Source organism: Lipotes vexillifer, unplaced genomic scaffold (assembly GCF_000442215.2).
Source record: "Lipotes vexillifer unplaced genomic scaffold, Lipotes_vexillifer_v1.1 scaffold54, whole genome shotgun sequence".
NCBI classification, from domain to species: domain Eukaryota; kingdom Metazoa; phylum Chordata; class Mammalia; order Artiodactyla; family Lipotidae; genus Lipotes; species Lipotes vexillifer.
The window spans coordinates 429,380-450,422 of NW_006789324.1; the positions used below are offsets into that span (position 1 = coordinate 429,380).

Sequence of the window (21,043 nt, forward strand, 5' to 3'; positions counted from 1 at the left end):
CTACACAGGATAAATCCAAGGAGAAACACACCAAGACACACATTTATCAAACTATCAAAAATTAAATACAAAGAAAAAATATTAAAAGCAGCAAGAGAAGCAAGAATTAACAAATACGGGAATCCCCATAAGGTTAACAGCTGATCTTTCAGCAGAAACTCTGCAAGCCAGAAGGGAGTGGCAGGGCATATTGAAGGGGATGAAAGGGAAAAAACCACAACCAAGATTACTCTACCAAGCAAGGATCTCATTCAGATTCAGTGGAGAAATTAAAACCTTTACAGACAAGCAAAAGCTAAGAGAATTCAGCACCACCAAGCCAGCTCTACAACAAATGCTAAAGGAACTTCTCTAGGCAGGAAACACAAGAGAAGGAAAAGACTTACAATAACAAACCCAAAACAATTAAGAAAATGTTAATAGAAACATACATATCGATAATTACCTTAAATGTAAATGGATTAAATGCTCCAACCAAAATACATAGACTGGCTGAATGGATAAAAAACAAGACCCATATATATGCTGTCTACAAGAGACCCACTTCAGGCCTAGGGACACATACAGACTGAAAGTGAGGGGATGGAAAAAGATAGTCCATGAAAATAGAAATCAAAAGAAAGCTGGAGTAGCAATTCCCATATCAGACAAAATAGACTTTAAAATAAAGAATACTACAAGAGACAAAGATGGACACTACATAATGATCAAGGGATCAATCCAATAAGAGGATACAACAGTTATAAATATTTATGCACCCAACATAGGAGCACCTCAGTACATAAGGCAAATGCTAACAGCCATAAAAGGGGAAATCAACAGTAACACAATCATAGTACGGGATTTTAACACCCCACTTTCACCATCGGACAGATCATCCAAAATGAAAATAAATAAGGAAACACAAGCTTTAAATGATACACTGAACAAGACGAACTTAACTGATATTTATTGGACATTCCATCCAAAACCAGCAGGTGACACTTTCTTCTCAAGTGCTCATGGAGCATTCTCCAGGATAGAACATATCATGGGACACAAATCAAGCTTTGGTAAATTTAAGAAAATTGAAATTGTATCAAGTATCTTTTCCAACCACAATGCTATTAGACTAGATATCAATTAGAGGAAAAAATCTGTAAAAAATACAAACACATGGAGGCTAAACAATATGGTACTAAACAACCAAGAGATCACTGAAGAAATCAAAGAGGAAATCAAAAAATACCTAGAGACAAATGACAATGAAAACACGATGACCCAAAACCTATGAGATGTAGCAAAAGCAGTTCTAAGAGGGAAGCTTATAGCAATAAAATCCTACCTCAAGAAACAAGAAACATCTCACATAAACAACCTAACTTTACACCCAAAGCAATTAGAGAAAGAAGAAGAAAAAAAAAAAAAAAACCAAGTTAGCAGAAGAAATCATAATGATCACATCAGAAATAAATGAAAAAGAAATGAAGGAAACGATAGCAAAGATCAATAAAACTAAAAGCTGGTTCTTTGAGAAGATAAACAAAATTGATAAACCATTAGCCAGACTCATCAAGAAAAAAAGGGAGAAGACCCAAATCAATAGAATTAGAAATGAAAAAGGAGAAGTAACAACTGACACTGTAGAAATACAAAGGATCATGAGAGATTACTACAGGAAACTTATGCCAATAAAATGGACAACCTGGAAGAAATGGACAAATTCTTAGAAAAGCACAACCTTTCGAGACTGAACCAGGAAGAAATAGAAAATATAAACAGACCAATCACAAGCACTGAAATTGAAACTGTGATTAAAAATCTTCCAACACACAAAAGCCCAGGACCTGATGGCTTCACAGGCGAATTCTAACAAACACTGAGAGAAGAGCTAACACCTATCCTTCTCAAACTCTTCCAAAATATAGCAGAGGGAGGAACACTCCCAAACTCGTTCTACAGGGCCACCATCAGCCTAATACCAAAATCAGACAAAGATGCCGCAAAAAAAGAAGACTACAGGCCAATATCACTGATGAACACAGATGCAAAAATCCTCAACAAAATACTAGCAAACAGAATCCAACAGCACATTAAAAGGATCATACACCATGATCAAGTGGGGTTTATTCCAGGAATGAAAGGATTTTTCAAAGATGCAAATAAATGTGATAAACCATATTAACAAATTGAAGGAGAAAAACCATATGATCATCTCAATAGATGCAGAAAAAGCTTTTGACAAAATTCAACACCCATTTATGATAAAAACCCTCCAGAAAGTAGGCATAGAAGGAACTTACCTCAACATAATGAAGGCCATATATGACAAACCCACAGCAAACATCATTCTCAATGGTGAAAACCTGAAACCATTTCCCCTAAGATCAGGAACAAGACAAGGTTGCCCACTCTCAACACTATTATTCAACATAGTTGTGGAATTTTAGCCACAGCAATCAGAGCAGAAAAAGAAATAAAATGAATCCAAATCGGAAAAGAAGTACAACTGTCACTGTTTGCAGATGACATGATACTATACATAGAGAATCCTAAAGACGCTACCAGAAAACTACTAGAGCTAATCAATGAATTTGTTAAAGTAGCAGGATACAAAATTAATGCACAGAAATCTCTTGCATTCCTATACACTAATGATGAAAAATTTGAAAGAGAAATTAAGGAAACACTCCCATTAACCGTTGCAACAAAAAGAATAAAATACCTAGGAATAAACCTACCTGAAGAGACAAAAGACCTGTATGCAGAAAATTGTAAGACACTGATGAAAGAAATTATAGATCATACAAACAGACGGAGAGATATACCATGTCCTTGGACTGGAAGAATCAACATTGTGAATATGAGTATACTACCCAAAGCAAACTACAGATTCAATGCAATCCCTATCAAACTACCACTGGCATTTTCCACAGAACTAGAACAAAAAATTTCACAATTTGTATGGAAACACAAAAGACCCCAAATAGCCAAAGCAATCTTGAGAAAGAAAAATGGAGCTGGAGGAATCAGGCTCCCTGGCTTCAGACTAAACTACAAAGCTATGGTAATCAAGACAGTATGGTACTGGCACAAAAATAGAAATATAGATCAATGGAACAGGATAGAAAGCCCAGAGATAAACTCATGCACATATGGTCACCTTACTTTCGATAAAGGAGGCAAGAATATACAACAGAGAAAAGACAGCCTCTTCCATAAGTGGTGCTGGGAAAACTGGACAGCTACATATAAAAAAAATGAAATTACAACACTCCCTTACACAAAAATAAACTCAAAATGGATTAAATACCTAAATGTAAGGCCAGACACTATAAAACTCATAGAGGAAAACACAGGCAGAACACTCTATGACATAAATCACAGTGAGATTCTTTTTGACCCCCCCTACTAGAGAAATGGAAATAAAAACAAAAATAAACAAACACTGCCTAATGAAACTTCAAAGCTTTTGCACAGCAAAGGAAACCATAAACAAGACAAAAAGACAACCCTCAGAATGGGAGAAAATATTTTCAAATGAAGCAACTGACAAAGGATTAATCTGCAAAATATACAAGCAGCTCATGCAGCTCAATATCAAAAAAAACCAAACAACCCAATCCAAAAATGGGTAGAAGACCTAAACAGACATTTCTCAAAAGAAGATTTACAGATTGCCAACAAACGCATGAAAAGATGCTCAACATTACTAATCATTAGAGAAATGCAAATCAAAACTACAGTGTGGGGCTTCCCTGGTGGCGCAGTGCTTGAGAGTCCGCCTGCCGTTGCAGGAGACGCGGGTTCGTGCCCCGTTTCGGGAGGATCCCACATGCCGCGGAGCGGCTGGGCCCATGAGCCGTGGCCGCTGGGCCTGCGCGTCCGGAGCCTGTGCTCCGCAAATGGGAGAGGCCACAACAGTGAGAGGCCCGCATAACGCAAGAAAATGCAAATCAAAACTACAGTGTGGGGCTTCCCTGGTGGCGCAGTGGTTGAGAGTCTGCCTGCCAATGCAGGGGACACGGGTTCGTGCCCAGTCCAGGAAGATCCCACATGCCGCAGAGCAGCTAGGCCCGTGAGGCATGGCCGCTGAGCCTGTGCGTCTGGAGCCTGTGCTCCGCAGCGGGAGAGGCCACAACAGCGAGAGGCCCGCGTACCGCAAAACAAACAAACAAACAAAAAAGACTACAGTGTGGTACCACCTCACACTGGTCAGAATAGCCATCATCAAAAAATCTACAAACAATAAATGCTGGAGAGGGTGTGGAGAAAAGGGAACCTTCCCACACTGTTGGTGGGAATGTAAATTGATACAAACACTGTGGAGAACAGTATGGAGGTTCCTCAGAAGTCTAAAATTAGAACTACCATAGGACCCAGCAATCCCACTACTGGGCATATACCCTGAAAAAACCATAATTCAAAAAGAGTCATGTACTACAATGTTCATTGCAGCTCTATTTACAACAGCCAGGACATGGAAGCAACCTAAGTGTCCGTCGACAGATGAATGGATAAGGAAGATGTGGCATATATATACAATGGAATATTACTCAGCCATAAAAAGAAATGAAATTGAGTTATTTGTAGTGAGATGGATGGACCTAGAGAGTATCATACAGGGTGAAGTAAGTGAGAGAAAAACAAATACCGTATGCTAATACATATATATGGAATCTAAAAAAAAAAAAGTGGTTCTGAAGAACTTAGGGGCAGGACAAGAATAAAGACACATAGACAATGGACTTGAGGACACAGGGAGCGGGAAGGGTAAGCTGGGATGAAGTGAGATAGTGGCATAGACTTATATACACTACTAAATGTAAAACAGACAGCTAGTGGGAAGCAGCTGCATGGCACAGGGAGATCAGCTCAGTGCTTTGTGTCCACCTAGAGGGGTGGGATAGGGAGGGTGGGAGGGAGATGCAAGAGGGAGGAGATATGGGGATATATGTATATGTATAGCTGATTCACTTTGTTATAAAGCAGAAACTAACACACCATTGTAAAGCAATTATACTCCAATAAAGATGGTAAAAAAAAAAAAAAAAAGATGACAAAAGATGTTGGTGAGGATGTGGAGGAAAGGGAACCCTCCTACACTGTTGTTGGGAATGTAAATTGGTGCAACCACTATGGGAAACAGTATGAAGGTTCCTCAAATAATTAAAAATAGAACTGCCACATGATCCAGAAATTCCACTCCTGGTGTTTATCTGAAGAAAATGCAAACACTAATTCAAAAAAGATGCACCCTAATGTTCATATTAGCATTATTTACAATGGCCAAGATACAGTAGCAACCTCAGTGTCCATTAACAGATGAATGGATAAAGAAGATGTAGTGTACACACACACACACACACACACACACAGGAATACTACTCAGCCATAAAAAAGAATGAAATTTTGCCATTTGCAACAACATGGATGGACTTGGAGAGTGTTATGCTTAGTAAATAAGCCAGACATAGAAAGACAAAGACTGTATGTTTTTACTTACATGTGGAATCTAAAAAAGAAAAAGAAAAGAAATATAAATGAATATAACAAAACAGACTCACAGATATAGAGAACCAATTGTTACCAGTGGGATGAAGGGTGGAGGAAGGGGCAAGGTAGGGTATGGGCAAGATGTGGAAGGGGATTAAGAGATACAGACTACTAGCTATAAAATAAATAAGATACAAAGATATGATGTACAGCACAGGGACTATGACCAATATTTTAAAATAACTTTAAGTGGACTATAATCTATAAAAATATAAAATCACTATGTTGTACATCTGAAACTAATGTGTAAGTAAACTATACTTCGATATTTTTAAAAAGCATTGAGAATCCATACAAGTGTTTTAAGTAAAACACATTCCTATCTTCAGACTTGGACTGTGAAGAGATCAGGAAGAAAGTAATTTCACATCAAAGTTGCTTTCTTGCCACAAAAGACCCATTACCAGCATCTTCACCTTCATGATTCTAAATACATTTATTCACACATACCTTGAACCACTTCTATTAGCTTATCATCATCACCCCACCCAAATGGCATTAATAAAAATATGTAAATAAAAGATACCTTACTACTAATCTGCCACAGAAACTCTTAGCAATTCCTATTGACAGTTTCAAATGTTTTCTTAAACTTACCATTATCTGAGACAAATGAGTTAGAGAAATCTGACTTTGCTCTGTGGGGAGAAAAGATACAAAGACCATTGACCTGTTGTATTGTACTTTTAAAGTCTCATCACATTCATCTCACTGAAGGGCTGGCACATACTTACCCCTCTCTCCCAGGGTACTCAACATCATCATACGTCTCGGAAATGGAATTTGGTTTAAAGGCTCCTTGGCCTGGGGTTTCTTTAGTCATCTCCAAGGCCTTCACATACCCCCCTGTAAGGAAAACAGAGAACACCCTGAGAACATCTCATCAACTGCTCTCATAAATGCATTCACACATGTCACTGGCAATGGAGACAGTAATAGGAAAAGGCAGATTAAATATGGTAACACTAGATTATAACCTTGATATATATGATCCTTTGGCAAACCACTTCACCTTGCTGAGCCTCAGTTATGATTCTCTCAAGTTGGGATAATGATAGTAACCCCTCTTGGATGATTGTGGCAAGGATTAATACATATTTATGAAGGGTGCCAATTACCCAGTAAACCAGTGATTCCTCCCTCTTCTTGGATGTTTCTTCCTCTAATCCCTGCCCTCAAATGTTGAAGTCTACCAAGGTGCAGCCCTGGGGCTTCAATCCCTACATTTAGATGACTTTATCTACTTTGTGGCATTTTTTATTAAAGTAAAATTTCTTAGACAAGTTGATTGAGCACATGCCAACATTGATTATGCATTAGTGATGGATTCAGCCAGATAGTGTGCCAGGTTAAAAAATGCCTAGGGATTCTTTTCACAAGTAGCTAGCCTGTTACATGGAGGAGCTGGTTTATTTCACAGAGCTGTAAACTTGTCATAACCCTAAAGCTGTCACCTTTTTATCTGTTGGCATAGGTTAATATTTACAGTATGGGTGATTCAGAACCATTTGCAGACATGAACTATTAATCAGAAATAAGAAATATATCTGAGAAATAACAATAAGCACATTGACTTTTATCTATTTTTTTTTACATCTTTATTGGAGTATAATTGCTTTGCAATGGTGTGTTAGTTTCTGCTTTATAACAAAGTGAATCAGCTATACATATACATATATACCCATATCTCCTCCCCCTTGCATCTCCCTCCCACTCTCCCTATCCCACCCCTCTAGGTGGTCACAAAGCACCGAGCTGATCTCCCTGTGCTATGTGGCTGCTTCCCACTATCTATCTATTTTACATTTGGTAGTGTATATATGTCCATGCCACTCTCTCACTCCATCCCAGCTTACCCTTCCCCCACCCCGTGTCCTCAAGTCCATTCTCTACGTCTCTGTCTTTATTCCTGCCCTGCCCCTAGGTTCTTCAGAACCTTTTTTTTTTTTTTTTAGATTCCATGCATATGTGTTAGCATACGGTATTTGTTTTTATCTTTCTGACTTACTTCACTCTGTATGACAGTCTCTGGGTCCATCCACCTCACTACAAATAACTCAATTTCGTTTCTTTTTATGACTGAGTAATATTCCATTGTATATATGTGCCACATCTTCTTTATCCATTCATCTGTCGATCGACACTTAGATTGCTTCCATGTTCTGGCTGTTGTAAATAGAGCTGCAATGAACATTTTGGTACATGACTCTTTTTGAATTATGGTTTTCTCAGGGTATATGCCCAGTAGTGGGATTGCTGGGTCATATGGTAGTTCTAATTTTAGATTTCTGAGGAACCTCCATACTGTTCTCCATAGTGTTTGTATCAATTTACATTCCCAAGAACAGTGCAAGAGGGCTCCCTTTTCTCCACATCCTCTCCAGCATTTATTGTTTGTAGATTTTTTGATGATGGCCATTCTGACTGGTGTGAGGTGATACCTCATTGTACTTTTGATCTGCATTTCTCTAATGATTAGTGATGCTGAGCATCCTTTCACGTGTTTGTTAGCAATCTGTATATCTTCTTTGGAGAAATGTCAGTTTAGGTTTTCTGCCCATTTTTGTATGGGGTTGTTTTTTTGATATTGAGCTGCATGATTTGCTTGTAAATTTTGGAGATTAATCCTTTGTCAGTTGCTTCATTTGCAAACATTTTCTCCCATTCTGAGTGTTGTCTTTTTGTCTCGTCTATGGTTTCCTTTGCTGTGCAAAAGTTTTTAAGTTTCATTAGGTCGTATTTGTTTATTTTTGTTTTTATTTCCATTTCCCTAGGAGGTGGGTCAAAAAGGATCTCGATGTGATTTATGTCATAGAGTGTTCTGCCTATGTTTTCCTCTAAGAGTTTGATAGTGTCTGGCCTTACATCTAGGTCTTTAATCCATTTTGAGTTTATTTTTATGTATGGTGTTAGGGAGTGTTCTAATTTCGTTCTTTTACATGTAGCTGTCCAGTTTTCCCAGCACAACTTATTGAAGAGATTGTTTTTTCTCCATTGTATATCCTTGCCTCCTTATTCATAGATTGGTTGACCATAGGTGCGTGGGTTTATCTCTGGGCTTTCTATCCTGTTCCATTGACCTATATTTCTGTTTTTGTGCCAGTACCAAACTATCTTGATCACAGTTTCAATTTCAGTGCTTGTGATTGGTCTGTTTATATTTTCTATTTCTTCCTGGTTCAGTCTCGGAAGGTTGTGCTTTTCTAAGAATTTGTCCATTTCTTCCAGGTTGTCCATTTTATTGGCATATAGTTTCCTGTAGTAATCTCTCATGATCTTTTGTATTTCTGCAGTGTCAGTTGTTACTTCTCCTTTTTCATTTCTAATTCTATCGATTTTTCTCCCTTTTTTTCTTGATGAGTCTGGCTAATGGTTTATCAATTTTGTTTATCTTCTCAAAGAACCAGCTTTTAGTTTTATTGATCTTTGCTATTGTTTCCTTCATTTCTTTTTCATTTATTTCTGACCTGATCTTTATGCTTTCTTTCCTTCTACTAACTTTGGGGGGTTTTTGTTCTTCTTTCTCTAATTGCTTTAGGTGTAAGGTTAGGTTGTTTATTTGAGATGTTTCTTGTTTCTTGAGGTAGGATTGCATTGCTATAAACTTTCCTCTTTAACTGCTTTTGCTGCATCCTGTAGGTTTTGGGTTGTCGTGTTTTCATTGTCATTTGTCTCTAGGTATTTTTTGATTTCCTCTTTGATTTCTTCAGTGATCTCTTGGTTATTTAGTAGTGTATTGTTCAGCCTCCATGTGTTTGTATTTTTTACAGATTTTTCCCTGTAATTGATTTCTAGTCTCATAGTGTTGTGGTCGGAAAAGATATTTGATATGATTTCAATTTTCTTAAATTTTCCAAGGCTTGATTTGTGACCCAAGATATGATCTATCCTGGAGAATGTTCCAAGAGCACTTGAGAAGAAATTGTAACCTGCTATTTTGGGATGGAAGGTCCTATAAATATCAATTAAGTCCATGTTTAATGTATCATTTAAAGCTTGTATTTCCTTTCTTCTTTTCACTTTGGATGATCTGTCCATTGGCGAAAGTGGGCTGTTCAAGTCCCCTGCTATGACTGTGTTTCTGTAGATTTCTCCTTTTATGGCTGTTAGCATTTGCCTTATGTATTGAGGTGCTCCTATGTTGGGTGCATAAGTATTTACAATTGTTTTATCTTCTTCTTGGACTGATCCCTTGATCATTATGTAGTGTCCTTCTTTGTCTCTTGTAATTGTCTTTATTTTAAAGTCTATTTTGTCTGATATGAGAATTGCTACTCCAGCTTTCTTTTGATTTCCATTTGCGTGGAGTATCTTTTTCCATCCCCTCAGTTTCAGTCTGTATGTGTCCCTAGGCCTGAAGTGGGTCTCTTGTAGACAGTATATATACGGGTCTTGTTTTTGTACCCATTCAGCCAGTCTATGTCTTTTGGTTGGAGCGTTTAACCCATTTACATTTAAGGTAATTATCAACATGTATGTTCCTATTACCATTTTCTTAATTTTTTTTGGTTTGCTATTGTAGGTCTTTTCCTTCTCTTGTGTTTCCTGCCTAGAGAAGTTCCTTTAGCATTTGTTGTAGAGCTGGTTTGGTAGTACTGAATTCTCTTAACTTTTGCCTATCTGTAAAGATTTTAATTTCTCCGTCGAATCTGAATGAGATCCTTGCTGGGTAGAGTAATCTTGGTTGTAGGTTTTTCCCTTTCATCACTTTCAATATGTCCTGCCACTCCCTTCTGGCTTGCAGAGTTTCTGCTGAAAGATCAGCTGTTAACCTTATGCTAACATAAGGTTATGTTATTTGTTGTTTTTCCCTTGCTGCTTTTAATATTTTTTCTTTGTATTTAATTTTTGATAGTTTGATAAATATGTGTCTTGGCGTGTTTCTCCTTGGATTTATCCTGTATGGGGCTCTCTGACTTTTGTCTATTAATTAAAGGCACCAAGCAACAAGATTTTATCCTCTGACAAGAAGTCAGTTAGCATATAGGCCCCAAACCATCTCAGTGAATGTCAGCTCCCAGAGGCATAAAGGCCCTACTTTTTCTTACGGAGCTATTGGTATGTTTCTCCAGCACAAAGCAAAGATGCTGAACACACAGTTGCTTAATTCTTACTTCAGGACACTTTTTTTTCTTTCTTACTCCTTCCTTTTTGAGGCAGATGTATTGAAAAATGTTTATGGCTTCATTTTAAAAACACAGACAACTCTCAAGTTACATCCCTAAGTTAGACATCTCTCATGAGTTCAACCTTCACACCATTTCCATTTGGTTGTCTCAACACATTACATTCCAAACCAAACTCTTGTTTTCTCTCTGTGAATGTGCTCTTCCTGAAGTCTGCCCCATCTCAACAAAGAGCAGCAACCCCAACCTTTCAGTTGCTCAGGTCCAAAACCTTGAAGACGTCCTTGACTCCTTTCTCTCTCATGTCCCACCTCCAATCCACAGCCATCTGTCAGCTTGACTTTCGATCTATATCCTGAATCCAAGCATATCTCAACAACTCGACTGCGGTACCCTCCTCCATGCTACCAACGTCTCTCAGTTAAATTATTGCAACAAACTCCTAACAGGTCCCAGGTTCTTCTACATTCTTCTTTCAAGACAGCAACTGAGATATGATTCTTTAAAATACAAGTCAGATCATTCTGTTCTTGTGCTCAAAACCTTTCAATGTTATTAAAAAAATATATATCTCTTAGAACAAATGCCAAAGTTCTTGCAATGGTCTATAGAAGCCCCTATATTATCTGGCCCCTTGTTATCTCTCTGACCTTATCTCCTCCTACAGTCTCCTTCAGTCACTGCTCCAGCCACACTGGCCACCTAGCTATTCTACCAACACATGTAGTAGACTCCTGCCCTGGGATATTTGCATTCCTTCCTCTCTCTCCCTAGAACATTCTGGATAGCCATGGCTCTATTCCTCACCTACTTTACATCTTTGAGGTCATCTATGTGCACTTTAAAATTGCAACTTCCACTCCCTCCACCTGCCTCCCTAATTCTCTTTTTCTTTTTTTTTTTAAATGTATTTATTTTGTTTTTGGGTGCATTGGGTCTTCGCTGCTGCGTGCAGGCTTTCTCTAGTTGTGGTGAGCGGGGGCTACTCTTTGCTGCGGTGCGTGGGCTTCTCATTGTGGTGGCTTCTCTTGTTGCAGAGCATGGGCTCTAGGCTTCAGCATTTATGGCACTCAGGCTCCGTAGTTGTGGCTCGCAGGTTCTAGAGCACAGGCTCAGTAGTTGTGGTGCATGGGCTTGGTTTCTCTGCGGTGTGTGGGATCTTTCAGGACCAGGGCTCGAGCCTGTGTCCCCTGCATTGGCAGGGGGGGTCTTTAACACTGCCCCACCCTGTGGGATCTTTCAGGACCAGGGCTCGAGCCTGTGTCCCCTGCATTGGCAGGTGGATTCTTAACCACTGCACCACCAGGTAAGACCCCGTAATTCTCTCTCTTTGCTTTATTATTTTTTTTCTATAATATTTACTACCATTCCACATAGTGAATATTTTATTGTGTATATATTTATCATCTGTCTCCTCAGATCAGAATGTAATCTCCATGAGGACAGGAAGTTTTGTCTGGTTTATTTACTGCTATATCCCCAGCACCTAGAACAATGCTGGGGACATAAAAGCTACTCAAATATTTTTTAATATTGAATGATTTGAATGCATATGTCCTCTAATTAGAGAGTTTCATGTTTATAGGGTTTACTGATATTTTGAAATTTATATCTAGTATTTTATTGCATACTTTTTATTTGTTCTATTTTTCCCTCGTTTTCCTTGTGCTTGATTGACTGAGGTTTCTTCTCTTTTCTTCATTCTGTTTTTCTTTTTTATTTATTTGGAAAGTATACATGCTGTGTCTATTGTTTGACAGTTACCTTAGTAAAATAATTAAAATTTTAATTACAGTATAACATATAGGAAAGGGCACAAATCATAAGAGTATAGATCAATGAATTTTCCCAATGTGTGCATGAGGACCAGCTATGGTAACAGATTTTTTTTCCCTTTACCCAGCACCAGGGGCAAAATGGGCAAATTTCCTTCTGCTCCCTGGGGTTTGTCTTATTAATTTTTCTTTTCTTTTCATGGAAGGAAGTAGTTCTTTTTATTTTGTTCATTTTTTTTTCAAAAGAGGCCCATTTGTATAGAAGGAGTATAGAAAGACACTCAATTGTATTTTTTTTCCTCAAAACTTTCCTCTCTGTTTTCACGCCCACTTTCCTTGACTAAACATTTTGTGCTTCTCATCACAAGAGAGTGGGGAACTATTGCAGAGAACTATTAAATGGGTTTAGCACAAACTCCCCTTGTACTTTAGCAGTAGGTACAGATTACTTAGAAGGATCTTCTTCAGACTGTTTTCAACACATAGTGTAATTCCCAAATCTATAGTGACTCTTCACGGACAGTACTTAATTGCTTGAAAATGGTTTTCAGCCCCATATTTAGGCCTCTCCTTTAACTCTTTTATTCACTTCAGCTTGTTTTCCCCTCTTCCATTTTTTTCTACACTCCAAATTAGTCTATCCACATCTCATCTTAAGGCGTGGTTTTAGATTCAACACTACCTCTGTGCTTTTCATGTGTCATTTATCTCATTAGAAATGTCTTTTGTTATTTGTCCCATTTCTTTATTTTTTCTAAATTGTATTGTGCTCAGAACACTTGAGGTTTAGTTTTATAATAAATTTATAAGTACACCATATAGTACTGTTAAGAATAGGCACAGTCCTATTCATTCTGTGTGGACATAATTCTTTGAGGTCTCTGTTATAAACTCACTTTGGGCAAGCCCTGGGTTATAGCTCCTGTCCTCTGTACACCATGCAGTCAAAACCGGAGCTCAAGGGATTCAGAGCTCAGTGAAAACCCTCAGGGCCAGAGTAGCTTTGGCACTCACTCATTGCCCAGGGTTCCTGGTTACTGCAGGTATGTGGATGCTTCCTTTTAAATCAGTTCTGTTATACTTTTATGAATTTTCCAAAAAAAAATTATTCTTTACTTGTTTTAGTCATGAAAATCATTCAGATTGTCAAATCTACCATACTCTCTCACTGAAGTTTGATTTATTCTTTCATTCCTCCCTTTAACAAAGTTTTGTTGGGTATATCCACTGTGCCAGGTTGCAGAGATACAGAGAAAAATATCAAAATATCAAAAATATCAAATGGTATCTGATCCCATGGTGCTCACTGTGTACCGTGGGAAACAAGCACGTACACTGTGAATTATAATGTAAGGCACACTGTAATTTTTTTAAAAAAAAAGGAAATGAAGAGAACGGACAGTTATATAGCAATGAACCACATACTTTATATGCATTGACAAAGAGCCCTGGGAAATAAATAGTACTACCCCGATGTGTACATAAAAGTAAGTAAATTTCCCAAGGTTGTAGGATTAATGCATAGTAATTCTGGGTCCTAGAAATGCTTGACTCTAAAACCTAATATGGAAAAGTGGTCATTTGGTTGCTGTTTAAGTGTCCTGGAAACAGAGAAGAGTGAGCGATTATGGTCTCTGGAGAGTGGGAAAGAGGAGGATGGAGGTAAGGAAGGCCTCAGAAGAAGTGACTTCTGAGATAGATCTTGAAGGATGACTAGGACATCAGCAGGTAAAGAATGGGCATAAAACCATCTCAGAGGACAGAGGTCAAGCGAAGTTATAGGGGCGCTAAAGCACATGACATAGTCAGTTAACTTAGAATAAAGAGTATATTGGGAAGGAGGTGGGTGGCAAGGATGCAGCCACCTGCTAGCCTGGAGGCAGACTTTATAGGGCCTGAGTCCATCTTATGATTGCAATGTATTCTCATCACTCTGATTATAGCACATTATGAAATGTTTGCCATGGCTTATTGGGCTGGAGTAGACATCTGTTTTGCCTTCCCAGTGTCTACTGTTTTTTCATGATAACAGCTTTCTAATTTTCCTTGGGAAAATCCTTCAATCTGAAATGATACCAATTGGGTAGAAATAATTCTGCCTTCAGCTCCAGATGTGAATTTATGACACTGGCTGTGGGTCAATCAGAACATCCTATCCCACATTCATGATAACTGGTTAGGGGTTGGCATGTGACACAATCAAGCCAACAAGACTCAAATCTGGGCCTTTTCTTGAAACTGTTGAGAGGATAACCACTTCTAGTTTTCTTCTGGGGTTCCTAAGAGGACAGATAGTGCGTAAGCCTGTCACTGCTAGATGCCACCTTGCCTCCACAAGGGTACAGTCTGCTTGAAAATGGAGACAAGAGGGAGGGGAGCAAAGCCAGGAGTAGAAAACGTAATACTGAGTTCCTGTGATACTCTTTGTGTCCCTGGGTCCAGCCATACCCAAACCTTCTGCTAGGTGAGCCTCCTTTTCCTCTTTTGCTTAACACACTATGATTTGATTACTTGCAATCAAGAGTCTTGACTCACATGAAAGTAAAATGCGACTTGAATAAAGTCAAAGAATAATATCGTACTATGCATCAGTGTGTCAATGTCTTGGGTCTACAAAGAACAATAGGAGCCGGTACATATAAAAAGAAATCAGCAACATTTGCTGAGTACCTATTGCGTAACATATGTCAGATTTGGTCCTCACCAAACCCCAGTTTGATCTACATTATGATCCCCCTTTTTTTTATGATCCCTTTTTATAAATGAGGAAACTGAAATATATGAAGGAATAGAGTTACTGTGTTACGTAGCTAATAAGTATGAGAGCCTAGATTTGAACGCAGGCCTTCTACTTCTAAATCCAGTGATTGTTCACTCTTGCACAGCTGCCTCACTCAGGCAAGTGACTTTGTATATAATAGATGCTCAGTAAATATTTATAAAAGAAATTAAAATTTTGGTCACACACAGCTTTAAAATAATTCGATAATGGTGAAGAGAACCAGGAAGAAACACAACTCACAGTGGCCATCGGAGTGTATGGCCAGCTTGGGGTCCTTGAGGCAGGCCTCTGTCTGGATGACGTCAATCTCAGTGTCCTGCTTCCCGGCCAGTGTGCTCCTCCTACCCCTGTGGACTTTCACCATCTGGGTTTTTCTAGGTGTGTCTTCATAGGCACCCACCTAAACACATGCAACAGGAACAGTCTGGAGGGGTTTTGGTTTATCTGTTGGTTTTTTGCTTACTCATGCTGTTCTGTATTCATTCATTCCTCCCAGGTAGCCACTGTTTATTCCTTTATTTAACAGAGTCTTATCTCTCTAAGTTTCACAGGAGCACATATAATGTCTTTTGTTGCCCTTTGAACAGCCAGTGAATGGCTGGCACAGAGGCAGGCCCATAGGACACAGTCAGGATATAATGGAGCTCTGACCGCAGGATAGGCTCTTGATATATTTTATCTCACTTACTCTTCATGACATCCCATTCAAAAAATATGATTCCTCTTGATAAAGAATTTAGAAAGGTTAAATAACTGACTTCTGGTCTCACAGCTAGTCATCTGCCCAGGCAGGACTGGACCCCAGAGCCCTGTGCTCTTGCCTACCAAAGGTTGCTGTGTTCCTTTTGCCTGACATTTCATCTTCCCACCCTCCATTCTTCTGTTTCCCCCCCGCTTCTTTCCACACTTCCTCCCTCCAGCATCTGTCACGCACTTACTGAAGGAAATAACGTGCTAAACCCTGGAGAAACAGAGAGATGCGATGGGCATAGTGGCTTCCACGCTGGTCATGGAGCAATACATGCAAACAATTAAGATATATTGTGGTGAATATCATTTACAGCAGGATTGCTCACTGAGGTGGAAATAGGAGGGGCAGGTCAGTTCTTGTGGCTAGGAGACAGGGTGGGGAAGACTTCAGAAGCAGGTTTTATGAAACTATTTTAAAATTTAAGAAGAGACTGGTTGAAGGGATAAGGAATACCTGGTAGATAAATCAACACAGGCAAAGGGACAGAAGTGTTGGTGTCCTCATAAGGGTGGGACAGAGGCTACTGATGAAGGAAGAGTGAAGGGGACAGAGGAGGAAAGACTGGAGGTGAGGCTGAAAATGTTAGCTAGAATGGAGCTGAGTTATGAAGGGTCTTGCACACGAGGCAAAAAGTGTGGGCTTTATCTCCTAGTCTTAGGGAGCTAGGCAGGGGAGAAACCTGATCAGATTTGCATTTCAGAAAGATCTGGATAGATTGGCAGGAAGAGACGCTGGAGGCAGAGGCGAATTGGGGCACTTCTGACCATCCAAGTATTTCATAATTACGAGATGACGATGGGAGAGGAGATTACTGTCCTTTCGACTACAAGTGGACACAGGGTTCACTGTGACAATCATCTCAAAGTATTTGCAAAAAGGTAAAATAATGAATAGATACAAGGCATGGAATTTCCTGAGTTCTTGGTGGGATCTGGGCAAACGAAGAGGAAAAGAAGAGGGGGCATTCTTTTAAGTCACACAGCCAAGAATGAAATTTTTAAATGGGGAAAAATGACAGCAAAGTAATGATATCCTTCCACAAATGACACAAATATGGTGTTTCACGCAAATATAGTGACCACCGTCCTTCAGCAGAGCCCCTACTGCAGCAGTGCACGGGTTCTCTGAGGGCTGTCCTGGGGAATGTTTCCTACAGAGTCAGTTTGAATCACAATGGATTGTATTCCTACAGAGGTATCGTCTACATTTGACCCCAAAGAGCACTGCCCAGCTAGACCACCCACCACATTTACCTAACACATTCCAAATAACTTAACAATTTCCCAAACTCAAATCCACTCCATGAAAGTAGGACTATATCCCTTTGGTGGTAACCTGACCCCATCTCTGGCTCTTGGCCAGCACTTGGTCAGCACTGAAAAAGGCCACATCCCTGCTTTTGCCCTTTCATGGTCAGTATCCCTTTTTCTTTCTTTTTGTGGATGTGGACTATTTTTAAAGTCTTTATTGAATGTGTTACAATATTGCTTCTGTTATGTTTTATGTTTTGGTTTTATGGCTGTGAGGCATGTGGAATCTTAGCTCCCCCACCAGGGATCGAACCTGCACCCCCGGTATTGGAAGGTGAAGTCTTAACCACTAGACCGCCAGGGAGGTCCCTCATGGCCAGTGTCTTTAATCATGTTCCTCTGCTGCCTTTCTCCTATGCTCCTGATGACCCCCTTCCTGATTTCCGGCCTCATCACCCATTATGGCCTTGCTCCTGCGCTCCGTCCTTGACACACCATGCTGCTGCACTGGCTCTGGTCCCTGTCTTTTGTTATTAATGACTTACTTCTTTGAATTATGCCGTTTTGTGACCCTCTGTAAACACCCAACCTGGTCCAGCCCAGCCTCTGGGCCTACACCCCAGTTCAGGCCCACACCACCACCAAGGTGCTTGATTTACCCAAGCCCTGGGTGGAACTGGAACAATTTGATAGGTTGAGGTAGGCACATCTCAAACAGGCATCTCAAATGTTTTGAGCCCTGGTTGTAGCCCCAGTGGTATCTATTGTTTAAGCCTCTGACCACACGGTTTTGAAGGGGATAGTGTCCATTGGATATGGATACACACATATACAGTGTTTACTATTAACAAACAATGTTAATTAATCCATTAATTTATTAACAACAATATATTTCATTTTAATGGTAGCTTGTGGCTTACGAAACACCTTCATCTACATTATGTCATTTCATTTTCCCGTCACAAATGAGGTAGAATCAGGATGGGAGTGGGGATGGTATAATCAGGTGTGGATTATTTATTCTCACTTTATACATGAGACGCCTGAGCTCAGAGACTAACTCCCTGTTCTTAGCAGGGCCTCAGAGCACAGAACTTAAGGAGCCCTCCCTCCAGGTTCTGCAAGAGCAGGGTGGGCATCTGAGTGACTGTCTCTTTGTATTTTGCCCTCTGGGTACCTTGCTGAACTCATACCCATCTCAGCCCCGCTTATGAGGCCTGCTTCCTGGCTAATAAGTGGAAAATCCAAGGCTAGAGTTCAGTGTTAGTGTCCTGTCGATTTCTTTGATAAAACACCCAACACCCACTGCATCTTCGGACTGTCTCTCTGTCTCTCTGGAGAGTTACATGGCTCAGCCTCTAAAAAGTCACCCCATGAACTGATCCTATTACATGGCTGACGTGGACTGTTTGGTCTGGAACCCTAGAACACAGATACCTTGGAAACATAGTCTGAACATAGATCCTTTTCTGTTTTTCGTGGTTCCAATCTGCATGGCTCTTTTTCCTTCATTTTTTTATCTTCGTCTTCCTGTTTCAGGCTGAAATGTGAAGAGATACCAGGGAAAAAGTGAAGGGAAGAGTATTTTGATGATAGCGGGCCCCTAACCTTTTTTTTTTTTAAAAGATGAGGGGACCAGAATCAAGTCAAACATAGAAAATTTCCCTGAGTTTCTGCCTGCTCTAATCAATACCAGAGTGAATTCCTGCTTAAAATCTCTTAATAACTTCCATTGCCTGATGGATAAAATATCAGTCCCACCGTGATCTGGCCCCCACCTTTCTTTCCAGCCCCGTCTCCATCTGCACCTTCTATCCACGTTTATTCTAGTCTACACTCTCCTAATTCCCCAATCCTTCCATCCCATTTTGAGCAACTCGCCCTTCATATTTGCTATTTCCCTTGTCAGTCATGCCTTCCACACCTTACACTGCTGAGAAACACAGTACCCTTTCCAATCTGTCTAAATCAGCTTACCTCTGAGAAGCTTTGATTCTCCCAAGCAGCCATACCCTTTAATCTGTTCCCCTAACACACTGTCCCTCTATCTTGTATTAAACTGTAGTGTCATGGATCTGTTTCCAGTTCCTCCACTTTCCCTTGTCAACTAACTAAACATCAGAGCTCTGTTATTTATCTGTATCCCCAGCACTAATGCTGTGCAACCTGTGGTAGCAAAGTGATCCCCAGCCAGTATTCCTTCATAAGAGGCATGACTGCCATGCACCAGTAATATGGACACCAGCCACAGTGGAAGAGCAGAGGAGGGAGTCGAGGTGGAGAGTTTAGTGAAAAAGCTGGAAGCCAGGACAGAACACTAAGGAGCATCAGCCTCCACGTGAGAACTTCTGTTTCTGGCATCACAGTGAAGTAGACAGTCCTACAACCACATTCACATGGAAGAGGCAGAGACAGAAGAGACCTCAAAGAAAACCAGAGGGCTTCCCTGGTGGCGCAGTGGTTGAGAGTCCACCTGCCGATGCAGGGGACACGGGTTCGTACCCCGGTCCGGGAGGATCCCACATGCCGCGGAGCAGCTGGGCCCATGAGCCATGGCCGCTGAGCCTGCGCGTCCGGAGCCTGTGCTCCACAACGGGAGAGGCCACAACAGTGAAAGGCCCGCGTACCACAAAAAAAAAAAAAAAGAAAACCAGTAGAGGTGGTCGTGAAGGAAGGAGAAACACCAGGAGAAAGTGCTGTTCCCAAAGACAACGGGAAGAATTTTAAGGAGTTTCACTCATCCATTCATCCAATGACTGATGACTCTTATCCACCATTAAGGCCACTAGTTCTAGAACATATATTAGAACAGGGGCTGTGTAGGCAGGGCTGGGTTCCAGCCCCCACTCTGTCTCTTTCCAAAAGTCTAAGATGAACTTTTCTAAAAATCAAATTTTTTCAGAATGGAGATTTACATATATATGTATATATATATATATGTGTATATATATATATATATATATATATATATATATAAAACTGTCAAATTACATTTAATATTATGACTCCTAGGAATGCTAGGAGAGAGGAGTACATTACTTCTGCTTTAAAACTCTATTGTGGTTTCCACCAACCTATAGGATAAGGTCTAAATCTGTGCCATCAAGACAGTGGCCACTGTCCACATGTGGCTATTGAACACTTGAAATGTGTCTGGTCCAAACTGAGCTGTAAGCGGGACTTCCCTGGTAGCACAGTGGTTAAGAATCTGCCTGCCAATGCAGGGGACACGGGTTTGAGCCCTGCTCTGGGAAGATCCCACATGCTGCAGAGCAACTCAGCCTGTGGGCCACAACTACTGAGCCTGAGCTCTAGAGCCCACGAGCCACAACTACTGAAGCATGTGCGCCTACAGCCCGTGCTCCGCAACAAGAGAAACCACCGCAATGAGAAGCTCATGCACTGCAACAAAGAGTAGCCCCCGCTCAACGCAACTAGAGAAAGCCCGTGCGCAGCAACGAAGACCCAACGCAGCCAAAAATAAATAAATAAATTTATTATTTTTTTAAATTGAGCTGTAAGTATAAAACATATCTGGATCCTGAAGACTTGGTATGAAAAAAAGGATCTAAAATATTTCATTAGTAACTTTTGTGTTGATTACATGTTGAAATGATAATGTTTGGGATCTATCAGGATAAATAAAATACATTATTAAAATCATTTCACTTTTTTTTTTGCTTTTTAAAGATGGCTACTAGAAACAAATTAAGTGACATATGTGGTTTGCATTACATTTCTATTGGGCAGGGTTGCTCTGAATTTAATTAGGGAGCGCAGGCCCTCCTGGATCCAGCTCTGCATACGACCCCGGCCTCATTCCT

The 21,043-nt window shown here is 40.1% G+C and overlaps 1 protein-coding gene across 1 annotated transcript in view; it reads right to left on the bottom strand.

Moving 5' to 3' along the window:
* The window catches only part of FYB2 (FYN binding protein 2), an 86,419-nt gene that overhangs the window by 23,481 nt on the left and 41,895 nt on the right, over nucleotides 1-21,043 (bottom strand). Inside the window, 4 exon segments of the mRNA XM_007462580.1 lie at nucleotides 6,133-6,173; nucleotides 6,270-6,381; nucleotides 15,459-15,618; nucleotides 18,657-18,759. Of these exon segments, the coding sequence (XP_007462642.1) occupies nucleotides 6,133-6,173; nucleotides 6,270-6,381; nucleotides 15,459-15,618; nucleotides 18,657-18,759 (416 nt within the window).